General features: G+C 50.5%; 12 protein-coding genes across 12 annotated transcripts; 5 read left to right on the top strand and 7 right to left on the bottom strand.

Moving 5' to 3' along the window:
- Nucleotides 1–1,391: 1,391 nt before the first annotated feature.
- On the top strand, nt 1,392–2,852 carry Z518_01260 (uncharacterized protein; the record flags this gene model as incomplete). The annotated part of the gene is made up of 7 exons (XM_013421861.1): nt 1,392–1,430; nt 1,485–1,562; nt 1,779–1,810; nt 1,868–1,905; nt 1,958–2,030; nt 2,078–2,141; nt 2,193–2,852. The coding sequence occupies 7 exons, from the start codon at nt 1,392–1,394 to the stop codon at nt 2,850–2,852; spliced, it is 984 nt and encodes a 327-aa protein (XP_013277315.1).
- Nucleotides 2,853–3,069: 217 nt separating this feature from the next.
- Z518_01259 (uncharacterized protein) lies at nt 3,070–4,166 on the bottom strand (the record flags this gene model as incomplete). Its single annotated transcript, XM_013421860.1, has 2 exons — nt 3,070–3,972; nt 4,041–4,166. 2 exons carry the CDS (start codon nt 4,164–4,166, stop codon nt 3,070–3,072), a joined length of 1,029 nt encoding a protein of 342 aa, XP_013277314.1.
- Nucleotides 4,167–4,918: 752 nt separating this feature from the next.
- Nucleotides 4,919–6,628, top strand: Z518_01258 (uncharacterized protein; the record flags this gene model as incomplete). The annotated part of the gene is made up of 1 exon (XM_013421859.1): nt 4,919–6,628. The coding sequence occupies one exon, from the start codon at nt 4,919–4,921 to the stop codon at nt 6,626–6,628; it is 1,710 nt and encodes a 569-aa protein (XP_013277313.1).
- A 301-nt stretch (nt 6,629–6,929) lies between these two features.
- Z518_01257 (uncharacterized protein) lies at nt 6,930–8,319 on the bottom strand (the record flags this gene model as incomplete). Its single annotated transcript, XM_013421858.1, has 3 exons — nt 6,930–7,106; nt 7,178–7,730; nt 7,886–8,319. 3 exons carry the CDS (start codon nt 8,317–8,319, stop codon nt 6,930–6,932), a joined length of 1,164 nt encoding a protein of 387 aa, XP_013277312.1.
- A 1,788-nt stretch (nt 8,320–10,107) lies between these two features.
- On the top strand, nt 10,108–10,746 carry Z518_01256 (uncharacterized protein; the record flags this gene model as incomplete). Its single annotated transcript, XM_013421857.1, has 1 exon — nt 10,108–10,746. One exon carries the CDS (start codon nt 10,108–10,110, stop codon nt 10,744–10,746), a length of 639 nt encoding a protein of 212 aa, XP_013277311.1.
- A 392-nt stretch (nt 10,747–11,138) lies between these two features.
- Nucleotides 11,139–12,296, bottom strand: Z518_01255 (uncharacterized protein; the record flags this gene model as incomplete). The annotated part of the gene is made up of 2 exons (XM_013421856.1): nt 11,139–11,673; nt 11,764–12,296. 2 exons carry the CDS (start codon nt 12,294–12,296, stop codon nt 11,139–11,141), a joined length of 1,068 nt encoding a protein of 355 aa, XP_013277310.1.
- A 501-nt stretch (nt 12,297–12,797) lies between these two features.
- Nucleotides 12,798–14,249, bottom strand: Z518_01254 (uncharacterized protein; the record flags this gene model as incomplete). The annotated part of the gene is made up of 3 exons (XM_013421855.1): nt 12,798–13,219; nt 13,285–13,862; nt 13,969–14,249. The coding sequence occupies 3 exons, from the start codon at nt 14,247–14,249 to the stop codon at nt 12,798–12,800; spliced, it is 1,281 nt and encodes a 426-aa protein (XP_013277309.1).
- Nucleotides 14,250–14,738: 489 nt separating this feature from the next.
- Nucleotides 14,739–16,624, bottom strand: Z518_01253 (uncharacterized protein; the record flags this gene model as incomplete). The annotated part of the gene is made up of 6 exons (XM_013421854.1): nt 14,739–15,137; nt 15,202–15,369; nt 15,477–15,645; nt 15,697–16,077; nt 16,128–16,473; nt 16,555–16,624. The coding sequence occupies 6 exons, from the start codon at nt 16,622–16,624 to the stop codon at nt 14,739–14,741; spliced, it is 1,533 nt and encodes a 510-aa protein (XP_013277308.1).
- A 997-nt stretch (nt 16,625–17,621) lies between these two features.
- Z518_01252 (uncharacterized protein) lies at nt 17,622–19,834 on the top strand (the record flags this gene model as incomplete). Its single annotated transcript, XM_013421853.1, has 13 exons — nt 17,622–17,690; nt 17,737–17,778; nt 17,836–17,856; nt 17,908–17,954; nt 18,009–18,212; nt 18,268–18,463; nt 18,516–18,573; nt 18,629–18,726; nt 18,788–18,908; nt 18,969–19,452; nt 19,510–19,579; nt 19,635–19,691; nt 19,754–19,834. The coding sequence occupies 13 exons, from the start codon at nt 17,622–17,624 to the stop codon at nt 19,832–19,834; spliced, it is 1,548 nt and encodes a 515-aa protein (XP_013277307.1).
- A 129-nt stretch (nt 19,835–19,963) lies between these two features.
- Z518_01251 (uncharacterized protein) lies at nt 19,964–22,148 on the bottom strand (the record flags this gene model as incomplete). Its single annotated transcript, XM_013421852.1, has 6 exons — nt 19,964–20,480; nt 20,563–20,718; nt 20,773–20,944; nt 20,995–21,190; nt 21,240–21,306; nt 21,352–22,148. 6 exons carry the CDS (start codon nt 22,146–22,148, stop codon nt 19,964–19,966), a joined length of 1,905 nt encoding a protein of 634 aa, XP_013277306.1.
- Nucleotides 22,149–23,663: 1,515 nt separating this feature from the next.
- Z518_01250 (uncharacterized protein) lies at nt 23,664–25,976 on the top strand (the record flags this gene model as incomplete). The annotated part of the gene is made up of 9 exons (XM_013421851.1): nt 23,664–23,947; nt 24,006–24,048; nt 24,099–24,343; nt 24,399–24,652; nt 24,705–24,841; nt 24,895–24,993; nt 25,040–25,179; nt 25,234–25,343; nt 25,396–25,976. 9 exons carry the CDS (start codon nt 23,664–23,666, stop codon nt 25,974–25,976), a joined length of 1,893 nt encoding a protein of 630 aa, XP_013277305.1.
- A 440-nt stretch (nt 25,977–26,416) lies between these two features.
- Nucleotides 26,417–27,193, bottom strand: Z518_01249 (uncharacterized protein; the record flags this gene model as incomplete). The annotated part of the gene is made up of 1 exon (XM_013421850.1): nt 26,417–27,193. One exon carries the CDS (start codon nt 27,191–27,193, stop codon nt 26,417–26,419), a length of 777 nt encoding a protein of 258 aa, XP_013277304.1.
- Between the last annotated feature and the right edge of the window lie 89 nt (nt 27,194–27,282).

Here is a 27,282-nt window from a genome sequence, read left to right as displayed (position 1 = left end):
TTATGGGCGTCAATTGAACACCGTGAGGGATTCGCTCGAATACGTGAGTCACGTGGAAAAGTCTCCGCAGTCATGTTTGGGGGAAAGTAAGACAATCGTGCTCAGATCTCAATTTCAAGGGTATATCTTGAGGCCTCTCAAGACAATTTTAACGTCCCCAAGCTTGTGGAACGACACCTTCGGAATCGACTCGAATTGGGCCAGCTGAGAAACAGTAGTGCTGCGTGTTGGAGCTGCAGAATTTTCACTAGCCTTCCATGCGATCATTCATTCCACTTCGCGGAGCCGTGGAATGTAATGACAGAGCAGAGGTACGGCAGCTGCTAAAGAATTCTGAGCCTGTCAGCGAAAAGTCAATGAACGCATCAACTCCTCTGCACCACGCTGTCCAGCGTTGTCATTCCCTCGCCATCACGACTCTCCTCCTCGAGTGTGGCACGGACCCGAATGAGCAGAGATCGAGCGATAGGTTTTCCCTTTCGCATCCTGCTCAGCACGAGTTGTCTATTGTCTTGATGAAAAGGTGCTCGAGTTTCTCAATCATCTCATCGAATATGAGGTTGATATCCACGCGAGGACCTTCGAGAATCAATCGGTGGTTGGGTCCGCTGCGTGCTAGAATCTTGTCGCTGCCCATCCGTAGGCTTCTCAGCCTAGGGGTGAGCCCCAGCTCTCCCATCATCACCAACGTACCCGTGTTTCCTGATGATCCTAGGTACGGCCTCAGGGCGCCGGGTCGGTGCTCGGCATTGCTGCGTAGCACGCCCATATCGAGATAATGAAGGTCTCGATTGATGCCGGAGCGGGTGTTAATCGTAGTGGTCTTGGTCAAACACCGTTGCTAGAGATTGTCTGCTATCGGTGGGAGTCTAAAGACCCGAATCGACATGTTGAAGCGACTAGAATGTTATTTGATGCTGGATCGAACGTCAACAGCATATCCCGGATCGGGAACCAGTTGCCTAGGGTCGGGCGGTTTATAACGGTAATCCAGGACTTGTTACGCTGTTGATTAAGAGAGGGAAGGGATCCCAAATGGAGACCCATGACAGGCGAGTCATGTGTAAGGACTGAAAGGCACGAAAATATTGAGAATTGGGCCGAGAACGACTTGATTGGCTGGCTCCACCTATCAAAAAGCGGCGTCACAATGACTCCGAAAGCAGGGTAGCTTCAAGTTGGGCCTTGCAGTGTAACTCGTCGTGGTAGTAGGATTGTAGGACATTTTGACGGTATTTGGCAGGCAATGCCTTGAGACACTTTGAGACTGTACAAAGCCCATTGTTCTGCATAGAGCAAACAGGAACCCTTCTTCACCTCCAAGACTCGACATCTCGACTCACTGCATCCTGGTATAGACGAAATTCTCCGGCCCATTACCCTCAACCTCCATGGATCGCAGTTTAGACGAAACCATCGCCGAGCGTCAGGTTGGTGACAATTTTGGCCCAAAAATGGATTGCCATATACTGATAGTCGACTAGCGGGCCCAGAATCGAGGACGAAGAGCACCTCCTCCGCGTCGTCGAGACTACAACTATCCACGCGATGGAGTCAGAAAGGTAGGTGGTGTTGACTGCATCAGCAGCCTTGCCTATTCTCACACTGTTGATCTAGGTCCGGATCTCCTCTCCTCTTCCATAACACCCGCCTGTTCCGCCGGTACGATTGATCGCCGCATCATCTCGAAAGTCTAGCGAAGTGTTGCTTTGACATTCGACGCGATTCAGGCCAGGGATATTTTGACATACAGCTGACTAGATTTTCCTCCACTACAGTCTGCAAGAGATGATCGAACAAATCTTGATAAGTAAGGATTTGCCCTGGCTGGCTGGCCGGCCGAGATAATGAGACTAAGAGATGGCAGTGACTGGGTTCACGATCGATACGATGACGAGCCAGACAGTACGAGGCCACTGCGGCTTTCACATTGACGTCTATTGACTCAAGCAAGCAGACCGTCGGGGTTATGATCGCCCAAGAGAACGGAGAGACCGTCGAGGGGATGATCGTTCTCCCGGGCCCGAAAGGTGAGCAGCGCCGAAGCTTTTGGCGCACGCCACAACTGACAATGTAGACCTCCTCCAGCCAAACTCCGCGTTGACAACCTCCACTACGATTTGACCGAGGACGATATCTGGGTAGGTACATAGAAGCCTGGAAGAGAGCTATCTCCATACTAATGCGTTTAGGATTTGTTTACGCGCATTGGCCCCGTCATGGACGCTAGACTTCGTTATGATCGAGCCGGGCGTTCTGAAGGTATTGCCTTTGTAACCTATGAGCATGTTGCAGATGCCAGAGCTGCCATTCGTGACTTTGACGGTGCGAATGCCAAGGGTCAACCTATTCGTCTCACACTTCTCCCTCTCCCAAGACGAGACAATCCATTTGATCGTGTCGAGAATCCAAGGAGTCTTTTTGACAGAATTGAAGCTCCAGCTGGACGTAGTCGCAGACGAAGTGACAGTCCGATGGAAGAGGTTGAGGAAGATCGTGTTTCTCGACGTGCTCCGAGGAGAGGTCAGCCGAGAGAACGTAGAAGTGATGTGACCAAACCACCTCCTGATAATATCGACCGATATGTTCCAGGACAAGGTGACAGTCGAAGCTCAAGTCATCGTGGAGGTCGCAGACCAGGTGAGAGACGAGAACGTGCGGCCAGAGATGCCGAAGGTCATAAACTGGTCAACGGTCGACCGCGGAAAACTGCTGAAGAACTTGACGCCGAGATGGATGATTACTGGGGGAATGCAGGCAATAATGCTCAAGGCGAGGGTGGTAACAATACTGCCCCAGCAGGACAGGATAGGCAGGCTGAAGGAGCAGATGATATTGACATGATCGAATGAAGAGATGCGTTCGGGTCTCAAACTCGTCAAATGTGTAACAAAACAGAATGCTCTACAGAGATACCGGCTCATGGGAAAATTTCAATTCAAAAATCCACTGACCAAAAAGGAGGTCAACTTGAGAACACGTGTTTGTTGAGGAAAAGGTCACTTCACTACAGTTTCCCTCCTTTATCGAGGACCGTTTCTCTTTGAATCTCACTGCCTGTGTTCGACGTCAAGCCATCCTTGATAGCATAAATTTCTCGGTAACGTCTAGTCCTTCGGCGGCACCACTCCCTGGAATGTCCCGAGGAAATATAATGTATCCGTGAGGCGCTCCGGGAAGGATCTTGATCACCGCTTCCCCTCCAGCCATCAACCACTTCGTACTCATAAACATGGTGTCATCTAACAAACAATCTTCGGTTCCACAAGTGAACAGCGCCGGCGGAAGTTTACCGCGCAACGGTTCCAGATCCGCATAGAGAGGACTGATTGACGGATCTCTCTTTTGTTCCTCCGTTATACCGGGGGCAAAAGCCTCGACAAAGTGATCCATCAGATTTCGGTCCAGGACCAGGACCTCGGGTCTTTTGAAGTGGTAAACACGGGGCATCCAAACCATGGAATAGCAACCAAAATGCAACAGAAGACCTTTTAAGCGGAAACTAGCATACTTGGGCACCGGAGACTGCAACAAATGCAATGCGGTGAGCATGCTGCAATGCCCTCCTGCCGATTCGCCTCCGATAAACCCTAGCGGTGCACCGAATTTGGATTCTGCATTGTCGACCAACCACTCTACCGCATCGTAGCAATCGTTTGGTCCCGCCGGAAAGGGATGCTCAGGCGCCAGACGGTAGCCGACAGAGAACACCAAAGTGCCAGTCTGATTCGCAATGCCCTGGAGATAAGGGTCCTGGGACCTTTCGTCCTGGAGAACCCAGCCTCCGCCATGGATGTGGAGGAAGACCGCTTTCACGGGCTTGCCGTTTTGAGGTCTCAATATCCGGCAGGGGATCGTCCGTCCGGCATCTCTCGATGGGATCGTGATATCTTCAGCAGAATCTAGATAGACGGCTTTGGGGAGCGGAGTTTCGCCCGCCGCTCGCATTTCACGGTATCGCTTTGCACCGACCTGGAGAGAAGGGTATTTGAATGGATGTTCCTGGAATGCAGAGATGTGCCCAGCGGCCCGAAACTCACCTCGTACCACTTTGGCCCTTTGGACATAATATCCATCAGCTTTTGGTTAAAGGTCTTGGTTTCCTCCGATATCGTCCCCGGCCCAAACTTTGTCGTGTCGAGTGTAAACGCACTGTGGACGTCCATTGCGTCCAATTCTACTCCGGAGAGATGGGTCAGGTATATGAAAGAGAAATTCTTAACGTGCCGGCAAATCTCTTTCGCGGATCCGGCCAAGGAAATATATGTATACCTGAATATAGTGAGATGCTTTATTCTGCGGCATAGCCGATCGATCTCCATGGACTTCTCCGCACTGGCTAATTGGTTGGCCTCGTGAATGGCATCTTCCGTTCTCCCATCGACGTTATCCCATGGCCCGCGGCCTCGAGCCATTGACGTTTGTATCGCGTCATCGAGTTCGGCAAAAAGGGCAAGATTTTCGTATATCTCCGTTCGCTGTCAAACTCGTCGTAAGGCGTTAGGGGTTCGTTCTGATGTTAATCAAGTCCGGCCTTCTCAAAGGCTCCATATCGCTCCATCCTCTGCCGACTTGTTCTCGACGGGAAAATACCTCGGGATATCGGTGCGGGGGAGCATAGATATCACGATGTTTCTTTGGAGCATTGAGACGATCAAATGCAGCCTATGCCAAGGCCGTGATTGATGAATTTGAGCATCCGAGAAGAACTTCCCACCGCATCCAATCCTTCTGAAAGATTAGTCGAAAAGATCCTACGAATTTTTATCCTGTGGACTACCACCAAACTTTCCCCTAACAAGGTGACAGTGCGATCGACTCCAGCACCCAGAATCCCTCGGCGAGGAAACCGCTCCCCATCTCTCTTGATCACTGGCCACATGATCACATAGAAAACATACCATTACTCTTCATCCACATGGATAAAGAGACTTTCAAGGACTTCCTCCCGACCTCGTTTGGCGGGTCGGGAGAGGGGTTCGATCCAACGGCCCAGATGGAGAAAGCAAGGCGGAAGGTGCTCGGATCGACGGCACCTCAGGCTTCCACATCAACAGCGTCAAAGAGCGACAGTGACTCCGATGAGGATTCAGACGGTGACTCGGAAGATGAAGACGAATATCCCACTTCTCATGAAATCGTGTTCAAAACGCACGACCGCGCCGTGACCACCATCACCGTAGACGCCTCCGGGTCTCGCATGATCACAGGCTCAACGGATTGCACCATCAAACTTTATGACTTTGCTACCATGACCCCCAATACTCTCCGCGCATTCAAATCAGTTGATCCTACCGCCACGAAGTCTTCTGCGAATTCAGAATCTCATCCCATTCACGTGGCGAAATTCAATCCAAACTCACCAAGCCAAGTGCTTGTGATCTCCGCGACACCCCAGGCGAGAATATTGTCTCGCGACGGCGAGGTAATGACCGAGTTCATCAAAGGTGACATGTATCTCCGAGACATGAACATGACCAAAGGCCACATCAGTGAGATCACAAGCGGAACGTGGCATCCTCATGTCTACGATCTCTGTGTGACCGCGGGAACAGACAGTACCCTTCGTATCTGGGATGTCAATGTGCGGACGAAGCAGAAGGACGTAATCGTTCACAAATCGAAACTGGCTGGCTCAGCAGGCCGAAGTAGAATGACGGCTGTGACCTGGGGCGGTCAGGTTGAAAGTTCCAATAGCCTTCTTGTAGCTGCAGCTCTTGATGGTTCCCTCCTCATGTGGGGGGGAGATGGTCCTTACACCAGACCTAGTGCAGAGATCAGCCAGGCCCATGAAAGCAACACTTGGACAAGCGGCATTGACATCGGTTCAGATGGCCGACTCGTCGTCACAAGAGGTGGCGACAATACAATTAAGCTATGGGACACACGAAAATTCAAACAACCGGTGAATACCGCATCGCACGTCTCGACATCGAGCCAACACCCGACGTCGAACATCATGTTCGCACCAAACTCATCCTCCATCATCACCGGGTCGGAGACTGGGGACTTACACATCCTCAATCCCGCCACTCTTAAACCAGAGCTTGTCACACCAGTCACTCCTGAATTACCCCTTATTAGTGTACTTTGGCATGATAAGCTCAATCAGATCATCACAGGGAGTGCCCATGCCGAGACACATGTACTCTTCAACCCAAAAATTTCCACAAAAGGAGCCGTCATGGTGATGTCCAAGCAACCGAAACGTCGACATGTCGATGACGACCCGAGTCTGACCACTGATATATCGCAAGGTGTATCTGGTGATGCAATTGTGAATTCCGGAACAAGCAATGAAGCTATACAAAGCAGTAGCTTCACGTCGAGACATCCAACCATTGGTCTCACTGCCTCGGGAAGATCCAGAGATCCAAGACGGCCACATGTACCGGTTTCGACGCCATTTGCCAAAAGTCAGCCTGACGAGCGACACATCAAGGAGAGAATTCCTCTTAGTACGATGAGAGAGGAGGACCCCAGAGAGGCGCTGCTCAAGTATGCTGAAAAGGCGGAGAAAGATCCCATGTTCACCAATGCCTGGAAGAAGACGCAGCCAAAAACCATCTATGCTGATCTGAGTGATGAGGAAGATGGTGGGCCGCAGAAAAAGAAACAGAAGACATAAACCAAAAACTAATCATGAAGATATCATCATGTTCAAGTTGTTGCGAATTGCCGCGCTAAAGACACGGTGCGCCCATGCCCTTTTTTTTAATTTTGATTCACAGACCTGACTTCAAATCCAAAATAAGGACCATTCAAGGCCGACGTTTCTTGTCATCACACGTTCCATGTCGGGCACGTTACTGGATTCATCAATGTCAGCTATCGTACGCGCCTGACTGACCAATTCTGGCCGAACTTTTTTCATCAAAATCGGTTTCCTCTTCTGTAAATCTGGGTCTAACATCCTTCTTGGCCCCTTTTTAGACCTGTTTTTCCGGACGTCCTGTGATCGCATTTTTGATACCCTTGCGAGATGGGCGGACAATTCGCTTCAAACCCATCCATGGTGTATTGATCGGCGACTCGCCGGTATAAATCAGAGTGTCATACAAGAAACCTCCAAAGGTGCAACCGATAAAAGGGCATATCGTGGGCACCTAGGACCGACGATCCATCGTCAGCAAAAGTTTGAATCGTCATAAGAGGAAAAGGAGGAGATATTACATACCCAGAAATAATAATCCCCGGCGGCCCAGACGTGTGGGCCGTATCCGACCATATAAGTGAACAGGCGAGGGCCAAAGTCACGAGCCAAGTTGATGGCATATCCGGTCTCCCAACCGAGAGTCGCACCGATTCCAAAGATGAGAAAGAATAAACCCAGGGGAATCAAGTTGCCAGCACCGAGGTTCGCATCGTCCTTCATGGCAAAAATGATGAAGACCAAGACGGAACTGGCGATGATCTCAGAAAACACCTGGCCAGTCTTGGTCAGGAAAGGTTGTGGATAGGTGCAGAAGACGCCAGCGGTGGCTGTGTCAGAGTAGCCTGGCACCGTACGAATACCTGCACCGCCTTCGTATTGATCGATAGCGGATTTGTAGTTGCCATAGATGATGGCGGCGCCGCAGAAGCAGCCCATGACCTGGGCACAGGCGTAGATGGGGAATTTCCACCAGGGGAATTTGCGGTACAAGCAGTTCACGAAGGTGATGGCCGGGTTCAGGTGGCCGCCTGCACAGCCGGCCACGTAGACTCCGAGCATGACGCCGATGCCCCATCTGTTCAAGGAGAGAGCCCAAATTAGCTCTTGATTCTTCGATGAGAGATCAAAGATTTCTGAGGACTGGAATCGTTTTCACCGGAAGGGAGGGGGAAAAAAAATTAACTACCCTCCAGGGAAGAGGGAGCTTAGAAGCAAAGAGTGTCAACTCACCCCCAAGAAATCGACTGATAGTCACCTTTATTTTGACTGCTCTGGGGTAAATTTGGATTCGCACTCAACGTGACCTGTGCAACACTACCATCACCGAAGAGGATCATGATAAGAGTGCCCATGAACTCTGCAAAGGGGTCGCGCATGTAGTGCCGGACTCTGCTCCACCATAGGTCCTTGTGGTGTTGATAGTCTTCTTCGGCTTCATCATATTTCAACACATTATCGATAGGGGGGCCATGTTCAGCGTGGAAGTAGTATGGTTCCACATTCCCAGTTGTATTTTGGTTGCTAGTGTCGTTGTTGCGAAGAGGAACATCGTCATGGGAGAAAGTAACTTCGTCAGAAGCCGGCCGGGAGGATGATGGCGAGTGCTGGGGACGCATTTGTGGGATGTGCATGGGAGAGTCTTTTTGCTTGTCGTAGTTCTCCATTATAATTGCTATATGACAATGCTGGATTTGACGTTTGCCTATCTAAGTTGGAAAACCGGAGGGCCCAACACACAAGGCTGAGAGATGAGGGAGAGAAGGGAAGGCGAAGTGAGCAGGAAGGCTGGAAAATTCGAAGTCGGGAAAAGAGTCGTCAAGAATGGGCAAATGTCTGAATGGATCTCAAGGTATTCAGAATTGACCGTAATGCAATATTTCGCGCTTCCTAAGGCTCCGATAGCCATCAGATGACAAAGCCAATCTACTCGCTGATATGCCCATGTCCGAGAAATACTCCACTAGCTTTGTGCAAAGTATCCTCTTTTCCATCTCTATTTCTCTTTTTCTCTCACGCCACGGCAATTCGCTAGCTGCAAATATCCTTGTACTCGTCCAGATGAACTTGTGCTCGAGTTTGCTTTCTCCGACCGGGGGAATGACAGCAGACCTCAATTGGTTCTATGATGTGCGCCTTCCGTTCAGCTTGTGCGCAATATCCGGTGCGATGGATCGTTGACGGAGAACGGATCGACACCAGCGGCACTGGCTGACCATGCGCACTTGTGGGCATGAGAATTGGCTACCCGATTCTGTCTTAGTCTGAACATTTTTCTCTTTCTAATTGGATCTTCGAAACGTCATGCAAGATTCCATCGAACGGCGGAATTGCCACGATAATCTCCCAACTCTCTCGGAGAAGGGATGGATCGTCGCTGACGGGTCTTTGTTTGATGGAGAGGGAGAGATCGACTGGGGCGTCATATGCAGCGGAGTAGCAACCCGGTCCTCGTGTCGATGCTAGCCCGAACGCTCCTCCATTTGAAACGCACATCTATTTCTCCGTATGTCTCTTTGATCATTGGTAAAGAGGGTCAGGGCCATCTCCAGCTTCCAATAAGTGCAATATTGGATGAGAGGATGTTGGCCATCAGTATTTGTGTACTGTACATGTCGAACATTGGTGGGACGAAAGGTTCTTGTCGTTGCAGAAGGCACCGGGAAAGTTTCACGTATCAAGTTGCGGGATCGGGCATATCCTCTGGTGTTTTGATGGGCTGTGACGTATCCATCCGTTCTTTCTGCGGGACTTTGTCAGCCATTAAATATCCACCTGTGGCCTTGCGGAAGCCGAGTCGGGCACATGTTCTGGGGCTTGCCAAACCTGAATGCTGTGGCCGATTGAAATGCTTTTATTTAATATGTGTACGCCAAAAGGGTGTATTCTTGAGACGGAAGAACCACTGATACTCAGTACGTCTGTGTTCCCTCCCACACGTGACTGCGGATGGAAATAGGCCAAGACTGACGACATCTGTGTGCGTGTCTTTCTCGCCATGAAAACATTTTGCCTTTTAAGTCAATCGTATATGGAGGCCATCTCCTTCCAAACCGCTATCCAGACTCCTCACAGAGGCCCGGCCTGGAGCAATGGATCAAGATAGGGATTCTTCTACCCTGCGTAATGGAAAGTATCCGAGCCTCCACAATTCTGATGAGGGGTAAAGGGAATGTTTGTGTTATATTTCACCAACTCGACTCCCCCGATGGCCGAATCAATATCTTCTCAGTTCGGTGTCTGGCAGAAGCTGATACTTCCTCTTATGCGATACCGAAGTGTTTTCTTTTGTTATTCCTCACAGCTTCGAAAGTCCTCCCAAATTCCCTTCGTTACCTTCCACTTTTGAACTCGCTTATCCACCAGTTAAGCAGCCAATAAGAGTCGCGGCCTGGGTGAACCTCTGCGATCCATCGTCCCGACCAAAGTCATCTCTCGCACACACCATATTCAAGATGTCTGACGCAGTGATGGCCGCGGCCACTTCACTACGTGCCAAACAAAAGCCTCTCAAAGACAAATACCGCTCTGACCCATCCTCCGCCCTTGTCACCCTTTCCTCCTCCGGAAGCCTTGATCCTACCTCGACAAGTCTGACATGTTCTCTTTCCGCTGGCACTGCGGCTCGTAAAGTGGCTGGCCTTCATAAAGCTGCGGGAGGAGAGGGTTTTGACGCGTCAGGTGAGCTGTGCTCTGGAGATATGTTGCTTGAATCATTGGTGGCCTGCTTTGGCGTCACGGTGCGGGCGGTGGCCACGAGTCTGGGCATTCCAATCAACAATGGAACCATCATTGCAGAGGGCGATCTCGACTTCAGAGGTACAATGGGGATCAAAGATCCAGACGGGAATGCTGTTTCCGTGGGATTTACCAAAATCAGGCTCATTGTACAGCTAGACGTGGATGAGGAGTATAAGTCAAAGGTGAACAAATTGATTGAGCTGAGTGAAAGATACTGTGTCGTTTTGCAAACAGTTAAAGGAGGAGTGGACGTGGAGACCAAGTTGGGCCATGGTGACAAGATTGTAAATAGCGCACAGGGAGAGGGTACGGTGGATACTTCGCCCAACAAAAATGTCCTGGAGGTGAATTGAATAGTTTGACAAAGCAAGATCACAAAGAATATGGCAGCATTATAGATTTCCGTGTCAGTACAATTCTTACGGTTCAACGCAAAGTTGCAGGGAAATCTCCCGCCGAATTTGGCGGTTGCCGCCGCCGCTTTTGAAGGTGGGTTCCCCTTGATGCCAAGAACGCTAAACCTCGGAGAGTACGCGCCACCCTTGATAGGCGCAGCTGAGGGCTGTCCGTCAAAGCGGCGAGGATAGTCTCTCTGGTCAATGAATGAGTGGGAATTCAGTCTGGCAGTACTATTCAATTGCTGGCCTCAGCGTCATGTACCACGTTCCTCCACGACCGATGGTCCTGCATCTCTTTCTTTGCCCATGATTTGCAAGCTCTGCTCATTCTACCGTGCCAAAAGACCTCACGGCGTCTCTGCCAGTCTGGCCACTATCTTGAACCCGCTTACTTTCCCTTCGTTCCCAAGCGGCACACCTTCTTCCAACATACCCAGCAGGCCTTTGCCGATGAGCCTCACAGGGTGCGCTTGCAACTTTCCCTGCGCCGCCAAAACCTCCGTGAGCCCTGTGAACATCTTCGCGAACTCGAACTGGCCCCGACTTGCCGGATAATGCTTCCCGAACTTGTCAAAAGCCTCGCCCGCAAACGTCACCAGTACACTGAAACTGTGCTTCACGTCCTTCCGCGGAATGTCGTTGAAGAGAATCGTGCCGTACTTCTTGTCTGCGCCCGGGTCGGTAGAAAGAGCCGTCATACAGATCTTGACGCCGTCGGCGGAGCCGATCGTGTCCCAGATTAGCTTCAACTGACCCTTGGTGTACTCGCGGATCTGTTCGCCACAGGTCTGATCGGTGTAGTCGAACACGGCCTCAGCGCCGCGGGATTTGCAGAGGTCAAAGTTGCGAGGCGAGCAGGTTGTCAGGACAGTATAACCAGCTCTAGGGTCAAAACATCAGTGAGTGAGTGCATATGCTGGATCAACTCCTCATTCCACAACGCGGAGACTTGGCAGTCAGAGGAAAACTCACAGTCTGCAATACTGGATCGCCAACGTCCCCGCCGACGAACTCCCGCCGTAGATCAAAATATACTCCTTATCCTTTCCTGCTTCGACAACATCGCCGTCCACGCTTGGCAACCTCAGCTTCATCTCCTGAAACAAGCCCTGTCCACAGGTGATCGAGCTGGCGCCCACCGTTGCCGCCTCCTCAAAGCTCCACGTCTCCGGTATCTTCATACAGCAGTCACCCTTGGCCGCAATCACCTCCGCCCACGCCCCATCCTCCGCTTCATTGAAATTCGCACCATGCGCGAATCCAAAGACCCGATCACCCTTTTTGAACGGTTTCACCACGGCAGATCCGGTTTCGAGAACGACGCCAGAGAAGTCGCATCCTAAGAGTCCATTGCGTGCGGCGCGGGATTGAGAAATCGCCTTGACGTCAGTAGGGTTGAGAGCCACCGCGATAGTCGAGATCAGGAGATAATCTGGGCGAAGACGAGGGTGGGGGCGGTCGGTAACGAGTTCGGGAGCTGTGCCGTTCCAGATTATGGCCTTCATGATGGAATTTTGTTTTTGGAAGTCGGTCACCAGGTGGTAAATAACCGTCTATCCTTTTGGAGTGGTGACCATGTCGATTTCATTTATGTGTACTGACATTTTGCCCAGATCTGTTTTATTTCGGAGCTTGTGCGAGTTTGTGCTAGTTATTTGATTTTTCAGTACTTGTCAGGATGCTTCTGAAGGAAGGTTTACTACCGCCGTCTTGTCAGGCACTGCTGACAAATTTGGGACGATGCTCTCGTGCTGCATATGTCAAGCTCGGAAATAGGAGTTTATAGAGCCCTTGCGGACTGTTTGATTTAGTGGGCACAAATAATTGGTCTCTTGGGCCTCTTCCTTGTGGAATGTTGCTCGACGCTGTCGTGACTGGGCCCCGTCCGAAACCGATCGTATATGTCGGCATGCAAGGCTGGGGAGACTCAAAGGGCTGGAACTTGATCCAGTCTCCTTACCAATTTACACACTATCTAGTCCTCGCCAACCTTCTCGCTCGCCCCATCATCTCTCCACCGACCTCAAAATCTCCATGACCTGCGCCTTCGTCGTCAGCGGCACAGGGTTCGTTCTGCACCAGGGATCCTCCAGACACCTTTCCGCAAGGAGCTGCAACGTCTGATCCCCTTCCACACCCACTTCCCTCAACGTCCTCGGCATCCCAAACTCGCGAAACAGCCCATCAAGCAGATCTCCTAAGTCCGCCGAAGACTGCTTCAGGCCTCGGTTTTCTAGCGTTTGGCGGATATAGTCGTCGGACCAAAGGGCGACGAGAGCGCGTTGTTGCCGATGTGCGTTGACGTGGGCGTTGTATTTCATGACCGCAGGGCATAGAACGCACGACGTGTGACCGTGAGCGACGTTCATGGTCCCAAGTTCGTGGCCGATGGCGTGCGAGCCACCAAGGTGCACACCTCTACATAATCCTGACTTCAGTGTCAGTCGCTTTCGCTTTTGAACGTCTTGTGGCCTGGGGCAGGGTCCAACATACCATCCATCGCATAGTTCGACCCAAACTGCGTCGCCAACCTCGCCTCCAAATCCGTCGGGTCCTTCCTCAACTGCAATAGACCCCGGACCACCAACACCAATCCCTTAACCGCCGCCTCGTCCGTCTCGGCCTCAATATCCGGATTCAACGACCCCAACAACTCAACACAGTGATCAATACTCCGCACCCCGGAACTCATCCAGACCCATTCGGGCGAATGCTGCGCGAGCTCCGGATCCAAGATCACCACGTCCGCGAACAGGCTCTGCAGGACAAAGATCTTCTTCACCCCATCCGTGGCGTCAATGCCCCCAGCATACGGTGAGTATTCACCCGCCGAGAGTGTCGTGGGTACATTAATCATAGCGTACGGCGGCGGATTCACGTCCGGCGGATCCGAGTCGGTCTGGTACTTGTAGTCGATGTCGTGCTGCATGGCAGCTTTGAGTTTGTCGGACATGGCGCCCAATCCGGCGAGGTCGTGTAAGTTGTTAGCGAGAGCGAGGGCGGCGAGTTTGACGCCGTCGGTGATGGATCCGCCGCCCAGGGTGACAACGAGGTCCGCGCCGGATTGTTCTCTGGTCAAAGGCGTCAGTACACAGTAGACGCATAGCGTTGCCATGACTGACAATTCATCTCGTCCTAATTTCAGAGCTCAAACAGGGGGAGCGGTAAACGACTCACATCTCCTTGGCCAGTGTCAAAACATGCGTCCAAGGTGTATGGCTCGGGAATCCGACGTTCTTGCCCACGAGCTTTGATCCCAGGGCATCTTCCAGCCTCGTCACGCAGTCTGTGTGTTGGGCAAGAGAGCCCGACACGACCGCGAAGACACGCTGTTTTCCTAGTCTTTCGACATGGCGAGACACGAGTTCAGGAAAGGGCAGACCGGAGGATACCAGACCTCGTTTGCGCCAGGGGAAGGTTGGCCGGGTTGTTTCTTGCGGAGTGGTGATTGAGCCCATAGCTGTTCAGCCCACAATATGCAATATATAGAGATTGTTTCGGGGTAGTTGATCAAATCTACCGCCAAGCTCTTTGTCGTCACTGCGCTTTTGATGGCGGCGATGGTGAGCCAGACCTCCCAAGGCCTCCAGAGCACCTAACTTGGGGGGTGATATGGTTTAGCGGTCTTCCAAGCCAAGACGGCGTCTCGAAAGTGGTGCGGGGGCGACTTGGATTCGGTAAGTACTGTAGAGTGGGACAATGGCATAGGCCTTGGATGTTACTAGAGGCGCTTTGACTGTGGAACATGACGCAATCTCTATCCTTCCGCACGGATCTGTGTGTGTTGCATTAGCAATAAGAGTGGATGATCCAAGGACTGATGAGTCACCTAAAAAAGGAAAAACATTTCTGGACCCTTGCTTGTTTACTTGCAGCAGCGAAAGTGGCTTTCAAAAGAGCAAGGACACTCCATCAACGGCGTGGTAAAGTGATCTTTACAGTCCTACTTAGGATCCTCGAAGATCTGAGTCTATTGCCGTCTCAATGTGCTGGGGAGCCTTTACCCTTGCTTCGAGATCGCCCTCCTTCTCATCTGCAGCAGGGGATTCGAATCCACGTGTGCCGTCAATATACTGCTTGGTCTCCTCCCAGGATTCAGCAACCTTGTCTCCAAACACGCCCGCAAGCTCTTCGAGGGTCCTGTTCTTCGTCTCTGGATAGAAGAAGTACACGATGACGACGTAGACGCAGTCGAGAACCAGCCAGATGATGAAGTATTTCCAAGTCATGGCCGCGATGGCGAGGGGAGCGGTCTGAGTCATGAGGACGCCCATGCAGTTGAAGACGATATAGCCGCAGGCGACGCCAGTGGCTCGGATCTTGGTCGGCATGATTTCTGATGCATACTGGATGGCATTAATGTTAGTATATCTGACCGCCTGTCGTCGCTGGAATGCCATAAAAACTCACAGTGGTGCCAAAGGTATTCATGATGGCCGAGTAGCCAAACACCGTGAGGTAGATGCCAACATTGATGCCCTTTGCCAATCCCAAGTTTGTGTTTCCAGACTGCTCAAATGCCGCCCAAACTCCGACAATGATAATGGAGGCCGGGATCATGATTGCGTACGAGAGGAACTGTAAATACGCACCCCGAGAATTAGAATATTCATGTTGAGCGGAAATCATGGAATTTTTTTGGGTTTTGATTCTTTTACTGTCACTTTTTGGACTTGTTCACTTACCAGGGCGTTTCGGCGGCCAATTCGATCGAACCAGAATCCTAGACTGAGCACTGCAAAGATGGAGACAGCGCCCCAGACACCAACAAGGACAAGGGACATCACCGCGGTGGTTTTCAGCAGCGAATAAATTTGCACTTGATATACAGATTGAGGAAGGATGCCGGTGGCCCTGTATAGATTTGTTAGCATGACGCTGTCATGTTGAGTAGAGAAGACATACTGCTGAAAGAAGTAGAATGCCATGATGAGGACTACTCGGCGGCGATATGACGCCTTCCTGATGATGTCCATGATTGACACACGCTCGCTCTTCTCGAGTTCGATCTGAGCCCTGATTTGGTGGAATTCCCGAGCGTAGAAAGAATCAGATTCGTCGTTCTCGTTACCGTGAATCCGCTTGAGAACGGCAAGACACTCGTCATATCGGTCGGTCAATGCTAGCCATCTTGGTGATTCAGGCATCCAGGGTGATCCGGCAAGCATGCATGCCCCGGGAAGGAGCTGGAAGCCAAAGAGAATGCGGAATGCGGCATGTCCGGGGATAAAATAGAGACCCAGCCCGATCCACGTGGTCAGGCAGTTTGCGAGGGAGATGTTGAGCCTGTTTCAAAGCTCGTGAGAGACTTGTCGAACGAGAGTAGAAGCACTTACGCATAAAGAGCACCAACCCTGCCACGTATATTAGGCGGGGAGATCTCGCTGGCATAGACTGGACAAATGCCAAAGATGATGCCAGTAGCAATCCCTCCAATGATTCTTCCAACCAGGAGCATGGGAAAGTTGACTGCCGCGGTCTGCAAGGTAATGCCGACGACAGAGATCAAACAGCCAATGCGGATCGTCCACAGACGTCCATACTTGTTTGGTAGCCACACGTTCATAGCTGTACCTGCAGCACAGGCTGCATAATAGGCCGAATTGAACGCGCCGATGGTGGTAGGAGTAAACCCATAGTAGGTGATGAACTCTGAATAGCCCAGAACGCAGGATATGATTCCTGTTTAGTTGGCCATCCAAGGTCAGCGCGGGATTCTTATCCTTACGGCTGTGCAGTACTAAATTCATTAAAGGACCATACCGAAGTCGTAGCCGTAGAAAGCACCGCCAAAAGTGATATACAATAAACACGCCAACTGAACCCCCATCATTGTGGCGCACAGGGAAACGCAGAAACTCTTCGTCAGAATCGGCCGTGATTTTCAGGGCAATGGGAAAGTGGAAGCAATACTATGGTCTCGAAATTTGCTGTGGGGAGTTGACCATGGATTAGAACGAGGATGAGGTCCTTTATTTTGAATAATTTCTTCAGGTCCTGGAAAACCCGGGACCTCTGCATATCTCACCCCTTAGCATCCAAGAACGATGTCAACTTCGAATCGAGAGCAGGCGAGAACATGTTGGGTCGCCAAAAAAAAACCTAATCTAGATCGAGGAAGCCTTGTGCTGAGTCGTCAAGGCTCGAATGGGGCGAGGTTCAAAGCCAAGACGGCTTCTTCGACGTACGCCACCCGGCCTGGGGGTACATGGCGGGTCCATGGCGTTTTGGAAGGGTGAAAGACAAAGTCCCACCTTTGGAGACAACAATCCAAGCTTGCCGCGTTCCTTGAAGTAGTCTCTTGTTCAATTGTCCAGTACCCTAGGGTTTCCATGTCGCCTTGTATTAGCCCGGACGGCTAAGGTAACTCCACCTTCACATGTGTCCGTGATCTCGGCATAAGCATCCCGTACATGCGAGGGGACATAGGGATTTGTATTTATTCTGTTGAGCCTTACTGTATATTAAGGCCATCTTCATCATTTCCTATCCTAACTTATCTTTTCTCAAGTCAGTTGTCGTCTCGAACCTGATGTCATGAGTGTCGACACGCTCTCCCCAAACGGGGTAACACTCAATGACTTGACAGTACCTCAAGACGAGCAGAAGTGGATTCCCAATAATTCGGAATGCGTCAATGGCGCGCATACCATCAGAATAGCACCCGATGCGGGGAAAAGGCCGAAGAATTGGGTTGACATCCGAGATGAGGTCTTGTGGAAACCTCATCGTCGATTGAGAGTTATCACAATTGGAGCTGGCTTCAGCGGCAGGTTCTCTATCAGAAATTTCGAAATCACTGGTATCTGATGGCTGTCATAGGTTTGACGATGGCAAACAAGATTCAACGAACCTACAAGCTCGACGACATCATAGACCATGTAATATATGAGAAGAATGTAAGGGACAATTTCCTCTCCGTGGCCGATTGCTGACGCTTCCAAGCCGGATATAGGTGGCACTTGGTATGAGAACCGGTACCCAGGGGTACGTATGAGTCTTTGAATCATTGCGGAGTGGGCGAGGCGCTGATTGTCCGGTCAGGTGATGTGTGATGTTCCAGCAGTCCGTTGGAGGCCCGTAGAGCCATTCTGACACCGTGCTCACTTCTCACAGCATATATACACCTTTCTTGATATACCGCATCCTGATTGGAGCCATTAGTAAGTATCCCGTCTCAAAAGACTCCATGTAGCGAAATTGCTCACCCTCGACAGCTATGCCACTGGCCCAGAGATCCACCAGTACCTCAAAACTGTAACGAAGCGATATAACCTGGACAGGGACGTTCAGCTCAATTCCGAGGTAAAGTCAGCCATCTGGGACGAAGAATCTGGAACCTGGAAAATACAGGTGTTGAAAGAGACAGAAGTGGTCGATGACTGGTGCGACGTTCTGATTAATGGCTCAGGAGTCCTCAAGTATGTTTCCACTTTGTAAATTTTTGCGTCTGGATATTGAACTAACTTTTGATAGCCACTGGTCATGGCCGTCAATCCCTGGTCTTGACCAATTCAAAGGTCATTTGTGTCACTCCGCCAACTGGAAAGACGGGTTCGACTTCACCGGAAAACGGGTCGCCGTCGTGGGCAATGGATCGTCAGGCATACAAATCGTCCCAGAAATGCAAAAGATTGCGAGCCACATGGTGAACTTCATCCGCTCGAAAGCGGTGAGACAGTGTCGCCTGCGGTAACTCCATTTGCAATACTGATTAAACCTAGTGGATCTCGGCACCCTTCGCCGAAGACTTTTCAAAATCGCCCGGAGGAAACCCTGCTTGTAAGAGTTTTATACCATCCTGGCTCCTGAACTCGCTAATTGCTATTTCCCCCAGACACTGAGGAGGAGAAGCAAACATTTCGAGATCACCCGGAAGAACTAAAGAATCTTCGGAACAAACTCATCCACGTTCAGAATACCTTCTATGAAGCTGTAAGTTGAAGGTGTCGTGAAGGTCACGAAAAGAGGGAAGAGACTGACCTTGACATGATAGCTCATTGAAGGAGCACCAACGAACCTTGAGGCTGCTAAAGGGGTCAAGGCCTTGATGATTGACAGACTTGGCGGCAATCAAGAATTAATTGAGAAATTAATACCGAATTGGTCGTTGGGCTGTAAGTAGTTTCGGATACGAAGTAATACGAGGACGATGACTGCTAATCTGGCATTGAAAGGCCGACGATTGACTCCTGGAACGGGCTATCTGGAAGCAGTGAGCCAACAGAATGCGGAGCTCGTCGACGACCAAATTGCCGAGATCACGCCGACAGGGATTCGAACCGTTGACGGCAAACACCGCGAATTTGACGCCATTGCGATGGCAACCGGCTTCGACGTCTCTTTCAAGCCTCGCTGGGTGCAACTGGGTCGGAATCATCGGTCTCTGGCAGAAGACTGGAAAGACGAACCGGCCAGCTATTTCTCGCTCGCTGCCGCTGGCCAACCTAATCATTTCATCTTCATGGGTCCCGCAGGGCCAGTCGGTCATGGTAGCTTGACATCAGCGATCGACTGGACAGCAGACTATGTGATCAAGTGGCTGTTGAAAATGACCAAGGAGGACATCAAGTCCTTTGAAGTCAGAGAAGATGTCCAACATGACTGGAATGTCTGGGGTGACGAACTCATGAAGCGGACGGTCTGGTCCAGTGGGTGCAGGTAAGTACCTAGACGTCCTTCTTTGTCTTGCTTGCGAGAAACTGACGATGAAACAAGAAGTTGGTACAAGAACGGCAAAGTCGACGGGAGAGTCACTGCGTTGTACCCTGGCAGTATTCTGCATTATGTGAGCCGCCCTTCTCCACACGTCCAGGGCACACGTCCTTCTAACAACCCCAAAGAAAGATATGGTGGAACATATACGAGGAGAAGACTTCCATATCAGTTATCGTAGCAAGGTCTGTACTGGCAACCTCGAGACACATGGTAATGTGAACGCAGCTGACTTTTCGATCCTCAGAACCGATGGAGATTCCTGGGTAACGGGTTTACTCAATTGGAGATGGACAAGGGTGACTTGGGGTATTATGTCACCTGCTAGATCCTGCGTACTGTGGATTTCCAAGTCTACGGAGCCCAGTTCTTGCAGCTCGATAGAATAAATACCGGGCCATCTCTATGTTTACTGTCATCAGACACGTATCAAATATTCACCGTCAAAAGCGCTGCACTAGCTTTCTATCAGATCAGGATAGAAATTCTGTCCAAGCCCAAAGTCTTGAGACAAACCACTGAGCAGGTCTGTGTCGAAGAGGTCCGGGATATTCAGAAATTGCGCAGGTAGCTCCGGCATGATGTTAGCGGTAGACCCGTCTCTGCCAGATGCTGTTCCTAACGAGACAGGATCCTGGTACGATTCGGAAGAAACCCCACTACGCTGGAGCTCCTCAAAAGGCGTCTCTGGTGGGTTACCTGCGACGTCCGTATGCGCAGATGACGGCCACTGACGCGATGCCCCCTGCACAGGCTGGTCCCCAGTACCCTGCCCGCTGTATTTCTCTTCCAGATTCTTGAATATCGTCTCGAAAAGCCGCAAGATCCAGCCGCAAGCAGGCCAGGTCTTTGCGATCTCGCCACAAGCAAGCAGTAGGAGACGAGATTTGTGTTCGGCAAGTTTCCGTTGAATCTGGTCAGAGTGTTGCACCATGAGCACATACATCGAGAGTGCGGAGAAGAGACTAGGGCATCTATATCTTGAAGTTAGCGTTTTCTGATCAAATTTGCTCAAAGGCTCCTTGAATGGTAAAGTCGGGGTACTGCGATGCCTACATTTGCAGCTGGGACTTTCGAAGAAGTCCTAGAGCTAGAAAATCATCGCAAAGGCTGGTGATATTTTTGGCGGCCATGAATGCCGTTGATTGGGCCAACTTTTTGTCATCAAGCATTTTGCTATTTTCGGGTCGGTGAAGGACGATTAGGTGCTGGCTGCTCGTCACATTAGCATTTGCAAACGATGCGAGGGGGAAGCGTAAGTTGCACTTGTAGGTCAATTCCAGCATCCTAGCCCAGAAACTGCCTTCTTCATCCTCCCAATTTTGGAGCTCTGGTGGCAGTTGCTGCCGCCATTTCATTAATTGACTGCTTAATTCCTCACAGCTCAATGTTGGCCTCGCTTTGCAGGTGGGGAACTTTGTCAAATTGATGTCGCCAACTGTTGGGTTGTTAGCAGGAGCGATAACGAACAAGCAATCCATGACCTACAAATCATTGAGAGCTTGCTCATGTAAATCACGTAAAGGGCGTGGATCCTCCTAGTTCGCCCATAGATTGTTGACACAGAGGCGCTTTGCGAGAAATCATCTTCGAAGTCCAACTCTTCCAAAGGCTCGACGTCGTAATCGTCGTCACGGATACGCATCGGTCGGCCAATGTTTACAGAGCAATGACGATCCCGGACCTTACATCTCTCAATGAGTGTCTTATAGATAGAACGCATCAGATCTCACATATAGCGACCACCAAATCCTTTTCCAGAGCCGACGGTCTCTAGGCCTTAGAGTGGAATTGGTTGTTCTTTGTCATCAGCACTGTCTGAGGAAACGAAGGCAGGCATCTTACGATCTATGCATGCCCTTTCCTTGAGCATTTCCAATCGCAATTGATAGCCAGTAGGCCATATCCTTCTCGTCCGTTGAGCCGTTCCACAGAAAGCTGAGTAAGAAGACCGCTTGAACTAAACAAATCTTATTCGTCTCATGATCTGCATCGTAAAGAGCTTTGGCACGCTTGAGGAATACCTTGCGTGCAACGTTGCGACTTTCAAACCCAGCTTTAGCGATGACATCGTCTTCACAAAGAGTGCTCGCCATGGCGTATATGGAATTCAATATAAGTAGAGATTGTTGGCCTGACTCGTAAAGCTGTGCAAACTCTTCCCTGTCAAAGATCGGAAACGCAGGATAGACACACTCAAAGAAAGTTTGGATGAGTCTATCAGACACTTCTTTCTCCGGTAGGATGAAAGCGCCTCTGATGTTGAGGATTTCAATTTCCTCGGGATCAAGTCTGGTTTCGTAACCAAGGTTCTCAGGCTTGTCGCCGACCGAGGGCGGCAGAGGAACCTGAAGAGTTGCTGGCGAGCTGGAGTCGGATTCTGTCTCGGCATTGATAACCTTTTGGACCACATAGGTCAAAAGCCATGATTCACCAAGATATAGAGTCTGGATTCCTTGCAGGTTGCGTCCCTGTGGAGGCGACAAAGCTAATTCGCTCAACCTAGCGTACAAATTCTCTGAGCCTTCTTTGTGAGAGAGCTTGTGGCTGTTTCTGAATTGAGCCGTAAATGGGCTGGGGACGAAATCTAACCGCTCGATCCTAAGCGGGCGCCCATCGACTTGTTTACTGAAATCGTACATCGGACTGAGTATTGTTCTGGGTGATTGAGACTTTGTGACTGACGACATTGTTGAATGGTGATGCGTCTGGCTCTGTCCACTTGAATCGGAGCCATGCACCTTCTTCGTTCGTGGCCTGACATATCTGTTTGACCACTTGTTTAGTGGAATATCCCCAAGATGGTGGCAGTGCTTACCTGCCCCGTTTAGATTCAATGAGCTGGCATTGTGTCTGGGCAGAGATACAATTCGAACAGGGTTGTGACTGGAAAGCATTGCAGCGAATGCGCCTGGCATGACAAAATGAACAGGCTACTCGTCCCCCACGGCGCGGTTGATTCAGTTGTGTCCTAGGTGCAGCCTGGACACCGGTAGTAGCGTTGTCATCCATCGTGAATATTCGAGACACAAATTATTAAAGAAAGTTCGAGAGGCATGAATACAGGTATGATGAGAAGAGTGGGCCTGAGGCATGCCATCCCAAACCCCCGTAACGCCACATCTGACCCCTGTCCGCCACTGTCTAGCCGAGGATAAATGGCTTGGGTGGGGGGTTGGTCTTGCTTGGATTCGTATTCCAGGCGACGCTTGAACCTTTCCATTCCAACGCTTCTTGCGAGCCCAACACTTTAATGACCCATTTTTCCAATGTGAATCATTTTCATATTTGCCAGCTAAACATGACTATTCAACGGTTGTCTCAGGAAACAATTGGAGTATTGTTTGTGTTTTCGCTCTACCAGGATCATTTCACAATCCAAATCAACATAATGTGAACGCGGTACACGGGCAGGCAGCTGGCTGCGTGCAAGAGGTTGACTTAGATCCTGTGGTCAGCCTCCACGCCTCTCGCGCTGCGTTGATGGACACATGGGAGGCTAGAAAGGCTACTTACATTATTGGCGAGCCTTCGCTTGGGGACTTCCAGGGTCGTCGGCTGCCACTGCATCCTCGCACCCTCCGTTTAGCATTTCGCTAGGGACTGAAGCGGAAAAAATTGACCTACAGCAATCAGTTTGATCCCGAGAAGGCGATTTCAAACCTTATATCGTCAGCTGCGCGGCGTGTTGGAGATTAGCAGGTTCAGCCTTCAGGTTCGAGAATTAGGTTTCCGTAAGACGCCGTCTTGGCCTTCGTCTTGGTCTTGGTCGCCAGGGAATCATCGCCATCTTTCACAGCAATGAACCTTCCATGTCGGCGTATTGGTGTCCAGGTCCGAGGTCGAGTCTACAAGATTAGACTGAGGACCCATGCGTACTGGTTCGTGGAGGATCTCTGAAGTACACTAGCAAAGGTAAGCCTTGTGAGTCGCTGATCGTTTACATCTCGATGTTCACTTCGACAAGTGTACTGGCAAACAACGGCCAGAAGAGACAACACATATACGTCGACGTGAGATTTTCTTTTTTTTTTCTTTCCTGACATTTGCCATCGCAAGCGTTATCCAACGAGAAGAGGTAGGCCTTCGAACCAGAATATAGTTGATAAAAGTGCTTTCTCTACTATTTATTGAACCGAACACCACCAGAATCCAGAATGAATCCATCGCCCTTTATTTCTAGCTATGGGCAGATCGCAGCTCTCGTTAACTCAGACCTCGAATCACTACCGGACAAATATGGCTGGCCAAGAGAGAATGCCAGAGGATACCGCATCCAAGAGAAGATATCGGGGACTGAACGCCCGATACGTGTCATCCATGTCGGTGCTGGAGCTTCAGGAATTTGTTTTTCCAAGTTTGCGGCCGAATCTTTAAACAATTTGGAGTGGGTATGCTACGACAAAAATCCCGATATCGGAGGGACTTGGTTGGAGAATCGGTGAGCCCTCAATGCCCTGCTCTGACCGCGACTATACCGAGCTGATGACCACTCCTAGATACCCTGGGTGTGCTTGCGACATCCCGTCTGTTAATTATCAGGTACGGCTTGACCAAAATTGGTACATTGATCTGCGCTGACAACATCATAGTTCACTTGGGCACGAAAGCCTGACTGGTCACACTTCTACTCCTCCTCCGAAGAGATCTGGGAATATTTCAGGGACCTCGTCGATAAATTCCAGCTACGGAAGTATATGAAGTTGAACCACGAAGTTCTTGGTGCTACATGGGATGAAGATAAGGGAATATGGGAAGTGCGAGTTAAGAACCTCAAAACCAATGAGGTGACCGTGGATCAAGCCGAAATCTTGATCAATGGAGGAGGGGTGCTGAAGTAAGTGCAACTGTATTCGATGAAGCGTCCGAGATATCCACTAAACCGGTGACAGCAACTGGAAATGGCCTGATATTGAGGGTCTCCATGACTTTGAAGGCATACTCTGCCACACAGCGAACTATCCTGTGGACACGGTCCTAGATGGCAAACGTGTAGCGGTGATAGGCGTGGGAAGCAGTGGCATTCAAGTCACAGCCAACATTGCGTCAAAAGTCAACAAACTATATACATGGGTACGGTCTCCAACCTGGATTACGGCTGGCTTCGCGCAGAAGTACGCAGGCCCAAATGGCGAAAACTTCAGATGTATGCATTCGGCATCGATGATATCGCTCAACCTCGGGCTAATCATGCACAGATACTGAGAAACAGAAGCGAGATTTTGCTGCGAATTTCCCGGATTACGTGACATACACCAAAAACATCGAAGACGAATTAAATCAAAGATTCAAGTTCATTTTGAATGGCACCCCAGAAGCACAAGAAGCCAAAGATGTATGTGTGGCATTTCCCGACATCATCCAGAACTAACGAGTGTCCCTTTCTAGTTCTCTACGCTCCAAATGCGGGAGAAGCTCAACGGCCGGGAAGACTTGATCAAGATGTTGGTTCCCACCAACTTTGGCGTTGGCTGTAGGCGCCCGACGGTAGGCTTCTTCACAATGGTGAAAGTTCCAACGCTTACGAGAGCAGCCAGGGAATGGTTTTCTGGAAGCCTTGACCTTACCACATGTAACGACCTTCCCAAAGCAATTGCAGAGAATTACCCCCCGAGGTTTCGTCGATCACGAAGGTCAGGAGCACGAAGTTGATGTGATTATTTGTGCCACAGGGTAGGTCCCTCCCGTGTTCGCAATCGCCACAGAAGCTAAGTGGCATCCCAATAGATTCGACACTTCCTGGGTGCCCCGATTCCCTATAGTCGCGAGGGGAAAGAACGTTCAGGACATTCAAAAATACAAACCTATATCATACCTGTCAATCGGCGTACCTGAGAGTGAGTTGGTGTTCAAATCTGAGGAAATCCTCGTATCGACTAACCGATTTAGTTCCAAATTACTGGACTGTCACCGGTGCATATGGACCCGTTGGTCACGGGTCCCTTCTCCCAATCATCGAATTGCTTATGCGCCATTTCATCCTGGTAATAAAGAGATTCCAGGTACAGGATATCAAGGAAATGACGCCTCGGAGAGACGTGTGCGAGGCATTTGTGGAACACGCTGATCTATACCTCAAACGCACGGCGTGGACATCTGGATGCCGGAGCTGGTTTAAACAGGGCAAAGAAAACGGGCCTTTAGCCATATGGCCGGGGTCGAGGCTTCTGTATTTCGAGCTTTTGGCTCACCCTCGCTACGATGACTATGACATCAAATACTGGAGTGGCAACCCTTTTGGATTCCTGGGAAACGGCTTCACCCTGAGGGAGTACGATGGCAGCGACCTATCATATTATCTTGGTACGAGAGAAAACCCTGGTGCATTGATTCCAACAGAAGAACGGGCTGTCTCCAACGGGACCACTCATGAAGCTGCCAAAGTGACTGGTATGAAGGAGTCTGATATGGACGGCGTGAATGAAATTTATACGAATGGGATATACTTGGACCGAGTCAATGGACATTGACAGTACGGCTGGCTTCCGAGACATGATAGCTTCTGTTTTGTCAGACAGACACTTGTTCTTTGCAACTATCCTCGGCACGACTCTGAGTTTCTAAGGTCGTACCAAAGGAGAGACTTCTAGATTTTCTATGTCCCGCTCAATCCACACCACGTGCTCTCTCGAGCAGACAGTGAAAACACCAACAATCCGGCCATTCTCATAGAATATCTCCACCTTGAATAGAGTCTCCAATCAAGTTTGCAGGACACACATGACAACCCCCTCTGTCAGGAAGAGGTCCACAGTCTCTTGGGGATCGCTCCAAAAGACTAAGAATCCTGTCATTCCACGACAGAAGCCTGGACCTCTTAGCTTATATACTTGTCAGAACCCGGTTCGTGACACCCCCAATAAATTCGAAGGGTAATAGACTCAAAATCTCATGCCACTTTGGCTCATCACTAGGTGAAGTACTGGCCCCCATCGACTAGGATACTCTGTCCCGTAATATTCCTCGACTTTGGACCAGCAAGGAAGCTGACCAAGGAAGCTATATCCTCCGGAAGTAGTCGTCGTTTGAGTGCCATGCGTGTCTGCACTGCCTGCTCGTACGTAGATCCTGCAGGCACACCGTCCCTCTTTGCAATACTCGCATCAATTTCTGCCCACATATCCGTCTCGACCGGTCCTGGACAATAGGCGTTGACGTTGATGCCGTATTGTGCAAGCTCTAAAGCTGTCACTTGGGTGATGCCCCGAACAGCCCATTTACTGGCCGAATATGCGACGCCCGAGACCGATGGCCTATGACCGGCGGAGGAGCATGCACCGATGATCTTGCCTCCTTTGCCTTGTCCGATCATCTGTCTTCCTGCTTCTCGATAGCACAGGAAGACACCCCTAGCATTGACTGCCATGATTCGATCCCACTCATCGACGGTCTGCTCAAACAGCTTCTTGGGAAGTACGATGCCCGCGTTCGCAACCATGATGTTCAATTCCCCAAACTCTCGAACGGTCGCCGCCACCATTTCTTTGACGTCGTCTTCCACGCTCACATCTGCCGGTATGCAGATTGCCCGTCTTCCTTTCTGCTCAAGTTGCACTTTCACCTTTCCGAGCTCGGCAGACTGGGCGGGAATATCGTTCACCGCGATATCTATTCCGTCGTCGGCCAATTGTAGACATATGGCTTTCCCTATTCCTCTTGAGGCTCCAGTCACTATGGCGACTGGCATGACGACAAATCTGACGAGGCCTCCCAGACGTTTGATGGCCTCTCTCGCTCTGACTGTTTCGGTTGATGGGAAATGCAGGGTCCCATACA

This window comes from Rhinocladiella mackenziei, assembly GCF_000835555.1.
Source record: "Rhinocladiella mackenziei CBS 650.93 unplaced genomic scaffold supercont1.1, whole genome shotgun sequence".
Lineage (NCBI taxonomy): Eukaryota > Fungi > Ascomycota > Eurotiomycetes > Chaetothyriales > Herpotrichiellaceae > Rhinocladiella > Rhinocladiella mackenziei.
Note: the sequence above shows the minus strand (reverse complement) of the source record. Positions and strands in the feature narration are given on the sequence as shown.